This window comes from Nanorana parkeri, unplaced genomic scaffold (assembly GCF_000935625.1).
Source record: "Nanorana parkeri isolate BGI_ZX_2015 unplaced genomic scaffold, ASM93562v1 scaffold592, whole genome shotgun sequence".
Lineage (NCBI taxonomy): Eukaryota > Metazoa > Chordata > Amphibia > Anura > Dicroglossidae > Nanorana > Nanorana parkeri.
In genome coordinates, this window is record NW_017306860.1 from 710,577 (window position 1) to 724,488 (window position 13,912).

At 38.6% G+C, this 13,912-nt stretch overlaps 1 protein-coding gene across 1 annotated transcript in view; it reads right to left on the reverse strand.

Moving 5' to 3' along the window:
* VWF (von Willebrand factor) overlaps positions 1-5,522 on the reverse strand; it is a 130,504-nt gene extending 124,982 nt beyond the window's left edge. Inside the window, exons 1-4 of the mRNA XM_018562704.1 lie at positions 5,438-5,522; positions 2,903-2,954; positions 394-561; positions 46-148 (exon numbers count right to left, since the gene is read on the reverse strand). Of these exons, the coding sequence (XP_018418206.1) occupies positions 46-148; positions 394-561; positions 2,903-2,954 (323 nt within the window). The 5' untranslated portion in view covers positions 5,438-5,522. The remainder of the gene's footprint in view (positions 1-45; positions 149-393; positions 562-2,902; positions 2,955-5,437) is intronic.
* Positions 5,523-13,912: the final 8,390 nt, after the last annotated feature.

The window sequence follows — 13,912 nt, forward strand, 5'->3', positions numbered from 1 at the left end:
GATAACACACATCACATGGTACATAAACCATTCTGTTCTTATTACCTCTTTTCTCCTTCAGTTGCCGTTCCATCAAAAAACATATGAATGTCATAGTATTCTCCCAGATACATTGAGATGCTCTTCTTTTTACCTTGTCTGTAATCCACTGAAATAGTAAAATTCACAGAATTAGATATAAAATATTATATTAATACAGCACCTAATATGTTAATTTCTGGACAGGTGTAAAGTAGCTCTCTGTTAAGCATTGAGAACAACCTTTTCCTTGGATTTGTTTATCACAAATACATGAGCAAGGTAATGTCAACTAAACCTGTTTTACATCAAATGAGTATTAAAACATATATGTATAAAATATAGGTATAAAAGAACAATTATTTACACACGTACCTTGAAGGGAGAAAGTATGTTTATGGCAATCTCCGGCTACCATATAGCTGCAGTCTCCGACAAAATCGTAGAATGTTCCATCAAATGTCCTGATGTGGTTTTCTCCAAAGAGACTGCATCGTGAGAGCAATGACCAATTTGGCTTACCAAATACATCCAGTGGAGTTCCTAGGATCACATATTTAAATAAAGAGAATAAATATCAAATGACATGAAAATCATTTGAATATAGTTGGGCATTTAATTTCAAGCATGGAGCATTAGCAATTTCCAAAACATTTACTATGATCCGCAAGCAATGTAACGGCTCTGGCACCTCCCCCATCATCACTTTGATTGACATTGATAAGAACTGCATTAGACACAGGAAAGCCACCGCATTTGTATTGCGTGCACTAGCATGGTCCTATTAGACTCTAGCTGCCTACAAGTTCATCCTCCCTTTTGAAGTGACATGTAAGTGCACAGCTTTTACCAACTGTGCTATCCCACCTGGTTTACTGCAGGAGTATGAAGGTTATAGCCGGGCCTCCTTGGGCATCCAAAGGGTCCTAAGCTCCTACCTAGGTTGCCTTATGAATGAGCAGGTTTTGTCCTTAGCAGCCAGACAGATTATTAGTGGTTGCGCTTGTTAAGTGCATTAATGGCACATTATTGCTGCCCTTGGTGGTATTTGAACACAGGCCACACTATACTACCATGAGCTGCTCATGCAGCATTCGGATTGAGCACAATCGCTGCTGCAAAAACGACACCCTCTGAGGGGATTTTATCAAAATTGGAGCAGACAAAATCTGGAGCAGTTGTGCATGGCGACCAATCAGCATCCACCTTTCATTTTCAAAGCTTAACTGAAAAAAATTGAAGAGATAAGCTGATTGGTTGCCATATGCAACTGCTCCAGATTTTGTCTGCTCCAGTTTTGATAAATCCTCTCATCTGTGTTATCCAAATAGCTAAGGATGCCCAGATACCAGTTCAGATACCGGTGCCGATACTTGGCATTTTCATGAGAACTACCAGGGTTGCAGCGGTTGCAGCTTGGACCTGGCTCTGGGGCTCCACCACTGTCCTGAAATCATTAGTCTGTATTGTTTTAGAAAAACTGTCACATGACAATAAACAAAAATGTATCAGTACTTGTATCTGTAAGTACTTGGGCAAGTATCAGTACTTGTACTTGCAAAAATGGTATCGGTGCATCCCTTTATATATATTTATAAAAACAAAATCATACATTAAACCAGAGATGTACAAATCCCTGGAGCTCCGTGTGCTCCTTATAAATGACAGCTGCCTCCTAACTTTTCAATGTCTCTCTATTCTAGTCTTAAGGTGCCCATACACCTTACAATTATCGTACGATTTTCGTACGGCGGCCCCATCCTGACCCGATTATTGCACGGTTCAATTAGCCATCATTAAAGAAATGCACCTGAACGAATTGCTGCAATCGACCGCACGTATTTATCGTTTGCACATGAGCTGTGTTGATCGTACGCTTTTTGACGTACGGAAATGCCAATAACCTTGCGAAAATCGTACGATCGACCAAGGTTTTCAAACCTGCTTGAAAGTCAAAAGTCGTACGATTGTACAGTATTTGCGGTTGTACACTGCCCATCAACCTTGCGATTATCGGACGAAAACACGATCGCATACGATTATCATACGATAATCGTAAGGTGTATGGGCACCTTTAGAGCTCGAAAGTATCTGTACTTGTATTTCTACTGAGTACGGTACTTGGTATCGGTGCATCCCTACAAATATTTGCCCTTACATATAAAACCCTGTGATGAAAAAGTTAATGGCAAGGCAAGTTTTTTTAGGCATTAAACTGGGTCCAGGTATAGCAGCAATGAATAGCTTTTTAGCCTCATATCTGTCTGGCAATTTTCAAGAAACTATTAAAAAATTGGTCTTGGCAAAAAAATAATGAAAAAGACTTTAGTACATTTTATGAAAGGGAACTAAAGGAACTCAAAAGTAATTTCCAAAACTATCCCTCACTTTTGGACAGGCAGCAGACCATTTTGGGGTGGATCCTTTATCCCCTCTTAGCTAACTATGCAACCACAACCACTTGTGTATAGTGTTCTATACACAAGTGATTACAGTGAATACAACCTTCGCTATAATTCAGTGTTTTCTGGATATACAGTTAATCAGAGGGACATAAAGTAATTGTAAGGTTTAGACATTGCACAAACAGATGAAAAGTACCCCTTGTTTTGTTTGGGTTTGAAGTGATGTCATTTCAATACCTTCTGTGTGAACAGACATACAGTACTAAGTTTTATCATAGGACATAGACTCTTCGAGCAATTTAACATAAACTCGTGTGCCGGTATCTGCATGATTTAATGCATCGCGGATTGCGCTGCTACCACATGATTTGCTGATTAGAAAATTGCATAAAACATTAGGGGTACAGGTGTTCCTAATAATTGTTTGGTGAGTTCAATTAATTCTATTATGTAATCAGTAACATCTGTATGGGTCTTACCTGGCGTCAATGAGCAGACCAGCACTGTAACAATGACCTGCAGGCCCCTCATCTGCATTAAAAACAGTACACATTAATTAGCACAATGGTTGGTAAAATGGTTAATACACAGAGTCAGCTTGTGAGCAGTTTATATTATTGTAGTGAGAGTTAGAAACCTACGAAAACTGTCTAATCAAATAGAGAAATTACATCTGAATATGTAATATGATAGAACTTCTTGGAATAGATTTCTTGAACCCCTTCATTCTACCACTACCATATTAAAGCAATAGTCCGGCTAAATTTTTTTTAGTTCTGGGTAGAGTGGGGTAGGATTAGAAGCTGTATCAATTTTTTACTATAATCCTGTGCTCCGTTGGAGGGATTTCCCCCTTACATACTTACACATACACATATTTCGCAGAATCTACAGGGATATGGGAAGTGTTAGAGCAAGATAAATACACACACACACACACTAACATACACACACATATAGGTTAAACTGGATGGACCTTGGTCTTTATTCAACCTTACATACTATGTTACTGTAATGATGACAGCGGTTTCACCAAACAGGAAGCAAGGAGCAATTTGCAACAGGGACGCAAACAGCAATAATAGCCTGATAGGGGTTCTAGCTTTACACTACTCTACAAAAAAAAATGTATTTGTGTTTTCTATTCAAGATTTTCCCTCACTTCCTGTCTGGGGAAACTGTTGTCACCGCAACAACAAGTGCAGGGAAATCTCTCAAGCAGAGACCCAGATAGCAACAATAGTAACAATTCAATGGGTGTTCTAATGCTTTTGGCAATGCCATTACTGAGATCGGCACAGCTTTAAATCAATAATACTATAAGGATTATTCAATACAAAATGAAATGAGCAAAGCATAAGGGCAGAGTGTATTACCAGAAGTCAAGCAATCTGATTTCAGTCTGTACTCATCAAGTACCATTTGATTGGTTGCTCTAGATTCCGACAGAACTCTTCTTCTTGTGCTGCTTATTCAGTAAGCTTGTAATTTTTCATGGTGCTCTTATGAAGTTGATGGCACTATTTTTAAACCTATTTTACCCAAAAGTATTGGACAAAGGCTGGCGTATGGATAAAGCATTATACCAGTTAGCCCTCTACAAACTAAGAAGGTGTCAAAGACATAACATATATCATTATGCCACGTAGCAGCAATCATCGATAATTTAGTGATTAATCAAAAGCAGTTTTAGCAGTGCTGAAAATTTCTAGCCGTATACATTAAAAGGCGTCAAATGGATTCAATTCTTGCTGCTGCCTATAAAAATAATATTAATTTTGAAATCCATACTTAACATTCTGCCTAAATCTGTAATTGAAAGTAGAACTATGGACTCCAATGAGTACAAAAATAGAGTATGTGCTGCAACACTTAGTTATAAGTATATCTGCACTTACAATTTACTTACTGTTCATTCATCCTGCCAGTGAAGTCCACCTAATGCACCTTACTCTGAAGGTGTGGCAACAATGCTGCAATGCTCCTGAATTCAGAGCAGAATTTCCACTCTCGCGTTGGCTGTGCCTGCTCACACTACCGTAGGATGAACAAATGTTGGATGGGGTATAGCTATCATCATTGTTACTGCTGATTCACAAGCCTGAAACTTGTAAATCAGTAACTGGCCCTGTCCTGTTCTAGTCCTGGCCACTAGCCACTACCAGAAAACAGAAAGGGGCATAAGATCACTTATGGAACACAAAAATATTACAAAGCCCTTCACAGTCGGTGTTTTAAGGGTCAAAGTGAATCTGACTCTCATGCGTTTTATACATTTAGCAGAATAGTACAGAACAGAGTGTGGAAGTGCTAACTACAACAAATTGTAGTGTGGCATAAATTATTGGATTTTTGGATGTGTTTTTACAAATTGTGTGCCCAGGGTGCAAAATGTCTATGTAAGCACAGAAGGATTTCTTAGTCAGGTGATGCTGCAAACTATAATGGTGATATTTACAGTGCAACAACCATCTAAACCAACAAGGTAGCCTAAGGTCAACATGGAGCAGTTCAAGTGGTGAAAAAGGATTGGTCATTGAGGATTTCAAACAGTGTACTGTATTATGTTTCTAGAGAGGATAACCATACAAAGTGCCAAATGCAATATAATTTCATTACAAAATGAGAAACAGAATATATGATGCAAATATACAAAGTAAAACATCTAAGTATTCCTGTAGTAATAATAATAATAATACAATTATTATTATTAATGTTGTTGTTATTATTAAATTAATATTCTTACTAGAACTGGTATATTATTACTTCCAGTGGTATAAAACATACATTTCAACTGTAGTAAAAAATAGATTTCAGGAATGTAAACAAACTAATAATTCTCTAGTATTATATACAAAAAAGAGTAACAAAATAAAAAAAAAAACATTTTATACATTCCATTTAAAAATTAAAAATTGTTGACAATAAAGACTGTCAAAACATATTTAAAAGTTTCCAAAATATGTTCGTAGTTAACATTTCAATCAGTCTAAGTAAGTGCTTCTGTAAATTACCTTGAAGTGAAGAGAATTTGAAAACCCCAAACAAAATGATGGTTCCAATGCTCTCTAGTAGCCCATAGTCCCCTTATACCGTATGCTTTCACTACTGGACTATAGTGTGGCCACCAAGGGCTCTGACATCTTATGTATACCTAAGGCAGGAACTTTTGTTCATTAAAAGGAAAGATAACTTGGTGAGTGCTACATCCGTCCAAATCAAAACACAATGGTGTAAAATCGCTATCAGGAAAATCAGTTGGCTTAATTACCAGACGGGAACAATGAAAGGAAACGACCAAAAGAAAAAAAAAAGTTCATGAGTGATTAGAGGTTGTATGTGAGAATTCATTGCTGCGATTGATGATGAGCAAACAAAAACGAGATTGTGGAATTTTGACAAAAGAATGTTTGTATTTTGGGCGTGTTTTTGATTATATAATACATTTTAAATCCTTTAAAAATAAAGAAATTAATTTTCTCCATCAGCTGATCAAAGTAACCCTATTAGTCACCTAAATAATTAAATAGCAAGTCCCCTGATATATATATATATATATATATGTGTGTGTGTGTGTGTGTATTTTTTTTTTTTTTACTGTATATTATGTGTTTTACCTGCCAAGGCATTGGAATTTCTGTCCATTCAGTTTTAAGGCGAATAGTACAGCCCTCTTTGGCAGGTTTTTTTCTCAACTGCAGTTAATTAATATGTACAGGTTTCCTCCCGAGCCTGTAATTGGACAATGAAGACACATTAATTGCTCAGTGCAACTGATTTGCACTTTGTACTGCTTCTCCCTCCCCTATTCTGAGCTCTGCTGTACAAGGACTGCAAGAGGCTTAATGCAAGTCAAATTCAAGTACGTACACTGCTTGAATTTCAAAAATACATACAGAGCTGCATTCATTTGTGTCTTTTACACCTCTCTGTAGCTCAAACAAGCTTTGCTGAACACAAATACAGATTTGAGGGTAACACGGTTCACATATTCAGTATATATGTCATCTCTGTAGTTGCTTGGCTGTAATTAGCTGGTTTAAACAGTAAAGTTAGCTGTCATTTTGTAATCTGAACCAATACTGGAATGCAATTGGTTGCTACTGGCATCACCTCCACATTCCAATCCTCGTGTCTTTATACCTGCTGTCACCATTTATTATTGAGCTGATGCTTTCAACTGCCAATCTACCGAGATTATTTTTCATGTATTTAAACCAAAGCCATTAGCCGGACACAATCGAAAACACAATACTGACTCTCCCTGCCTGTCTCCTTCAATATCACTGAACATGCTCTTATGATGCTAATAGATTTGATTTGATTGCTTCTTAGGAAGAAAGTGCTCCTAAGAAATACAGTGCTAACGCAATTAGGCCGGGAAGTGGACAATGTTGACAATGTGAGCAATGTTGTTCAGCCTCTCGTGAACTTTTATTCCAACTGCTTAAGTCTGATAAGAGTCATGTAACAATAATCCAGACATCAGATGGGGGTTCTAAGACAATGCCAAGTAATAAGTAAGCGCTCATTCATAATGTTTCTTGTGTCATTCTATAACTTGCTCAACTGATGGCCTTCAAGCCATTTGAACCAGAGTTTTTAGAGCCTGAGAAGTTGTCACCTTAGGTCAGGAAGTGTGTTAGGTAGGGATGCACCGATACTAGTATCTCGTACTCGCCCAATACCCCTACTATCTCGTACTCGGGCGGCGAGTCAGCGAGTCATTACCCGCACCTCCGGCTTCCTGACTGGCCAGAAAGCCGGCTCCACGCTTTCTCGTCACCTGGTGACAAGGGAGCATAGAATTGGGAATGACTCGCTGCACGGCTTCCTGATTGGTCGGGAAGCTGGCCAATCAGGAAGCCAGGCGGCGAGTCATTACCAGAGCATAGAGCCAATTTTCTAACCAGAAGCTAGGGGGCAGGTAATAACTCGCTGCCCAGTTTCCTGATTGGCCAGCACGCCGCACAGCTTCCTTAAAGGGACTTCCAGTATCGGTATTTGGTATCGGCGAGTACCAAAAGAAAAGATATTGGTACTCCTACTCAAAAAAACAAAAAACCAGCATCGGTGCATCCCTAGTGTTAGGATTACAAAACACTAACCCACTCTTCTCTTATAAACATGGGGGAGTTATTTTGTAGTTAACCTGGGCAGGGCTGATAAGACTCCTTGCGATTTCAATGCAGCAGAGGCACTGTGTTGACAGCTCAGTACAGGAAGTTAGAGGCTCACTGGATTTCTGGCAGCGGGTATTTTCTTGCTTTTAAGGAACAGATATAAGAAAATGTTTTAAATTGTATATTTACCAAAAAGTAAGCAAACATGAGAAGTTTATTGCTAAGGTTTTCATGGGATTGTACACTCCATTAACACCTATCATACCATAACAATAAACCTAAATAATAAAGTAAAACACAACAAAAATTGTGGTAAAACTGTAGACCGCTGCCCCTTTATTGGGATTACCATTGGATAACCATTAACAGACCACCATACTTAGTCTTCCAAACTGAAGCACCAATAACTTAGGCCAGCCAAATTACCAACCACTGTTCACCCACAAAGTTGGCAACATTACCCCATAAAGATTGACCAAGACAAAAGAAAAAAGAGCAAATAGGAGGGTGGGTGGGGAGCAGGTCAAAAGATCCAGAAGGAAGGCTGAAGTTAATCCAGAGGTGAGTCCAGCTGCCAGTCCTGATGTAACTGCTGACCCCACCCAGTGACAGGAGTGACTGTAGAGGTGAAAGGTTACACTCATTGGCCTGCTGTTTTCCTGCCAAAAATCTGTCACCAATCTTGTGCTCAGCTGATTGAAGATCTGTCCAGCAACCGAGGTAAATCTTCCTAGCAACAGCAGGCAGCGTGTAACCTGAAAAACAAAGCAGAGCCAGTAAAGCAGCCGCAGAGAGACATGTACCTAACAGTCACCGCAGACCTTTATTTGAATATAATTAGTTTTAAAAACACATGGGTAACAGGGGTGACAATCCCATGGGGCCATTTTCCTGTTTTTTTCTTTCATGGCCCTAACAGACACATTAAAGGAGAACAATGGGGTCAGTGTTTTTCCCCATAGTTCTCCTTAGGGTAACGGGAGGACACAAACTAGCGTCCTCCCGTTACCCTAAGCTCAGAGGACGGGATCCATCCAGCTGCGTGAGTGACAGCTGGCTCTGCCTATCTAGAGGCAGAGCCAGCTGTACCCGCCCACTCCCCCGTCCGTTCCGCCAGTCAGCGCTCGCAGATCGGAGCGGGGAGAGGGGAAACCTGTCCCTCCCCCTGTCACGCCAGAGAGCCGTGACAGGATCGAGAGGCGAGCGAACCCGGTATGTGTTCGCTCACCTCCCGATCTACTGAGCCGACCTGTGACAGTCTCATTGTCACAGGTCGGCTAGAACTATGAGGTGAGTGAAAAGTTTTCCTTTAAAGGATAACAAACTTATAACATACATGGAAAGCCAAAACTCTCTTCTGTAGTTTTGATTACAGTATAACTTTAACAGTGTCGAGCATATTTCATTTACCTGGCCTCCGCAATAATATAACCTATACCTAGGGATGAGATTCAGGTTGATTCTGAATTTGCAATGAATTTCCAGAATTCTGATTTCATTTAAAATTGCAAATTTTGGGGAAATTCATGGCTGGCAAATTTTGGCACTGACCATAATGCGCTGTTCAGCTTTTGGTTAGAGCATCAGAGCAGCCAATAAGGAGTGAGAGTAGGATAAACCAACTCCTCACTATAAATGGAGGACTAAACCAACCATACACACCTTAATCAGATTTAAAAACAATGGGGTTATATTTTCAATTTCAAAGTTTTTATTAAGTTTTCAAATAAAAATATATAGTCTTGGAGAGATTTACATACAACAATCTGTATACAAAGTATTGAGCAGAGACACGGCGTAATAGAAAACATAGTCCATATATCATACAGAACTACAGAACGAACATAAGTACCCAGTAATTATAATATTAGCAAAAGGAAGGGTACAAGATTACTGCAAAGGTAAGTAATACCGGTGTGCAAAGTGTAAACAACCTTTACAGTATTTCTGTGTCAGCATGTTGTAAAAACAAATAAAAATGTAAACTTCTAAGAAAGAGAAAAGAGAAAGAAGGGGCAAAGCCCGGAAAAATAGTAAGACAGAAAAAATGGAAGAGAGGAACCTCACAGCCGCACTGTAACTACCCCGAAACCATAGTGAAGGTGGGAGCCCAGAACATTACTTGCAAATCATCTATGATATAGCCAGTTGCATAGTTCCCTCCCAACGTCCTCAAATGCCACGGAAGCTAGAAAAGTTCATATCAGGATGTTGGCATCTTATCCAAGGTTCCCAGACACTGAGGAATTTAGGGTGCTCATCAAGCAGAACACTCGTTAAACGTTCATCTAGCATAACATTATCCATCCAAGTAACAAACTCCCTATAGGGTATCAGTTGTTTCTTCCAGCTACCAGTTATTGTTAGCTTTGCCATCAGAAAAATAAAATGGGAGAGAGCTCGTTGATGTTTGTTCAATCCTGGGACACAGTAGTGAAAGAGCATATTTATTATCCCGGGGTTATATTTTCAACCAATGTGGTCATATTTTTAAATGATTGGAATATAATTTTTGATGTTTAAAAAATTTGACCCCATTGTTTCAAATAATATGACCCCATTGTTTCAACATTCATATATAAATGGGGGCTCCGAATTTTCATAAATAGGACCAATTCTTTGAAAGTCCATTTATAAAGAGGAACCCCATTTTTATAAACAGGACCCCGCTGTTTTAAAAAAAACATGAAACCGAGGTTTATAATAAGGGCCTTTTTAAAAAAAAAAAAAATGGTTATAAATAGGACTCTAAAGTTTATAAATAGGACTTTGATTATGGAAAAAATGGACCCCCACTTTTATATATAAGACCTCTTGTTTGAAAAAGGAGAAAAAAAGTTCATACATCGATCCCTACATTTATAAATAGGGATCGATGTATGAACTACGTAAATCCTTTTTAAAAGTAGGATCATGGCTATGAAATTCAGTTTTTAACTACCACCCTGATCGAGGTGTCTCGCCAGCTGTGGAGGTGAAAGGTATGCAGTTGCACTGATAATTTGAGTATAAAGGGGTTGTGGCATGCCGTTTGCCTTCATGGGCAAGGTTTTTATTGACTGATTTCATAAACTAGAGGAATGTTTCTCTCAAGTGCAGAATCATGATACATTTAAATAGAAAGTATTATAGGTTTTGGTCAGTTTTATTTGAATTTTTTTTGCTTTAAAGTTAACACATTTACAAACTGTTTATGTCTTTTTATTATTTATATGCAATTTTTTCCTAACAAATAAATATTGATTACACTGTGCTTATACAGTACTTTCCAAAGCATGCTGAGCATTCTTGGAAACACCAGCTTGACTTAGAGTGTTTGGATAAAGTAATGAAGAGATAGAGCCACTGAAAGGATTTTACTGCTGTCTCTGTCCCCATTAGGGAGATTCTTTTTCTCTATTTGCCATAGTCACCACTATCATCAAGGCTGAAAATGATTAGAAATTACAAATTTTGAGTTGGCATCAGAACAGGGACTGCTGTCTAAGACCCCGTTCACATGTAGCGACATACCTTTGCAGCGGCCGGGATAGCGCGACTTTCGGGGCGACGATCCAGCGACGATCCAGCGACGGTAGCGCGACCTTCTCCGTCGGGCTCCATAGAAAAAAAGCAAAATCCACCGAAAAAAGGGTGTCCAGTAGAAGCGACTTGCGACCGCGACGAGCGATGCACGACATGGAGTTAAGACAGCTCAATTGAATAGCATTGGCCGGCGACTTCTCGCGATATTGCGCTGCAAAAATGCGCGTTATCGCGGCGGAAATCGCGCGATACGTCGCTACATGTGAACGGGGCCTAAGAGGGTATTTCCCTTATTTTGGTGAGCTTTCCTCTCACTTCCTGTTTTGTCTAATGACAGAAAAAAAATAAACTGCAGGGGTTTTAACCCTACCCTATCTAAAATGAAAAAAATAATGTTTCGGCTATACATAGGGGTGTCCAACCACTATGAGTTATCAAGCAGTCTGTGTTAACTGATCTTCCTGCTATTCAGGTCTATGTCACAACCAAAGAGATTACCTTGGTCTCCAAAATAATCTTGCTCTTGCTACCTGCTGGCCACAAGTGGCATATATAAATTCTTCTTATGCAATATTTCATATTTATGTGATTACAAATACTTTAGTACTCCTAAACAAATCTATAAAATATATACAGGCATAAAAAACTGTACAGTCCCTTTCATCCCTACAAATTAGTATTTCTTGTCAAACTCTGTCGTTAAAATAAGCTTTAAGATAACTGTTGACTAGTGCATTGATTCAAAAATGTTAATAGATTATTAGATATTTGATAACATAAATGCAACAAATGATTGAATTAAAAAAACAATATAGTTTGGAAAGTCAGAAATATCCAAAATATTGCTACTGTTAAAATATATAGTATGTAAACCGCAAGAATGAACTTCTTTTATTTCTTTTTCCTTTGGTCTGTTAAATATACACTTTAAAAGGTTTTGTTATAGCTGTTCAAGAAGTGCGAAAAATACCTGTTGAACCTGCCAGAAATCTTACGCACTGATAACTTCCTGCGTCCTCTGTCTGTGCTGATTGCTATCAGTTAGCAGTGTTCCTAGTTCTCTCTCTGGAACACCTCTATCTAGGTTATGGATAACAGGATAGTAAGATGTTGTATAGTACTAAAATGTTTGCTGTCTAAGGGTGGCACTACTGCTCTTTTATAGTTACAGCACGGTGAGTGAGCATTTTTACCCTAGGACAGGAAGTGTTTTAATAGTAAAATCACTGGCTAAAAAAGAAATGAGGAAAAAAAAATAGCCACCACATCTAAGGACCCGTGAGCGGCAATATATTACATTTTGTTTTTTGGGTTTAGATACAAAGCTTGAAAGATTCAGACTAAGCTTGGAAGATCCAACCCACTAAAAGATGTTTCTTATACAAGATCCTTCTATAAACAAGCAAAATCATTTAAGCTGAATATGCATGTATAAGGCTCCAGAAGTTTGAATGGTTTCTTGATTTTTCTTAATGTTTCAGAAAAACATAGACACACTACGTGCATGTCCGAATTCCCACTCACCATCTTTGCTTTGTACTTTTCATTGGAAGTATTTTTTTAGGAAATAAACCACAAAGTGAAGGACATTCCCATGACTCACTGCTCTAAGAAATGTCTATGTCAACTGCATGACTGTTACATCCTAACTGTGTCTGTTATCAGTGCTCTGAAAGGTTCTAAATGAAAGAGGTTTTCCATTTAAAGAGATTCTTTTGTTAAATAAAAGAATCAGATAGCTAATGTAGCAGAAAGGAGATTCCCACCCATGTTAGTATTAACCACTGGTAAAGTAATGACCTTTTGGCAGTTGAAGATGACCTGTTTGAAGGGTAAATCAATATGTTGGAGAAGATGATGTTGGCAATTTGTTGGCATACACACTTTGGTAAGCTTGCACTCTCTTCAAAAGACAGCTGGGAGCACAAACAGAGGTTACCTGGCCTCAATTCTGTGGGCAGCCCATAATAATCCATAATTGGGGGACGTCAGTGAAGGAGAGGGGAAGGTCTAACATGGGTTTAAGAATGTATGGTCAAGAAGCTGTTTCATCACGGGATACCATGATAAAACATGATACTAGATTTTCTGTAACTTGTGAATAACTATATTACGGTTTATAACCCCTATAGCTGAAGTTTAATCTATTTTACCGAAAAATATTCAGGTGAGAAGTACCGCTTTGTGTAGCTGTAAAACAATCTGCTTTATAGAAACCAGGCCCCTTTCTTGCAGCAAACTACATCTGCTGCACTGTGACATCTTCCAGTCTTTGATCCATTACCCTTTCCTAAGTTACCATAAAACTTATTAAATATATGGATCTATCTGAGTCTTGCCGATTGAGCTAATGCAGTGTAATTAACACCCTGTTGTGTCTTACATAAGTGATGAAGATAAGCTTTTAGCTGGATCTGATAGCAACTAAATTGCAGAATTAGCGGTAAAAGCTCTCCAGCTAATAGAGTACTCTGAACAAATATAAAATATAAATGTTTTGAAACACTGGGGAATTCTGAGATTCAAAGATTGCAATGTTTGGACTACACCGTTCTAGACACTGAAATACATTTCCAGGAAAAAAGTGGAAATCCTCTTTGTGATTGGCACCTCACTGAGTCTTAACATTATCTTCCATTACCCAGAGTAGATGCCAGATACTAACAAGATGGAAGGTATAGTAACAGGTATAAGAGCAGACATACCATATATGCAGAATGCCAAGTTACACAAGGGCACCTTGGGGTTAGAGGTCCATTTCTACTAGATCTGCTGGGTGCTGGTGTAGATCTTGTCATGGTCCATGTAGCTGTAAATCAATACAAAAAACATTTCTACTTG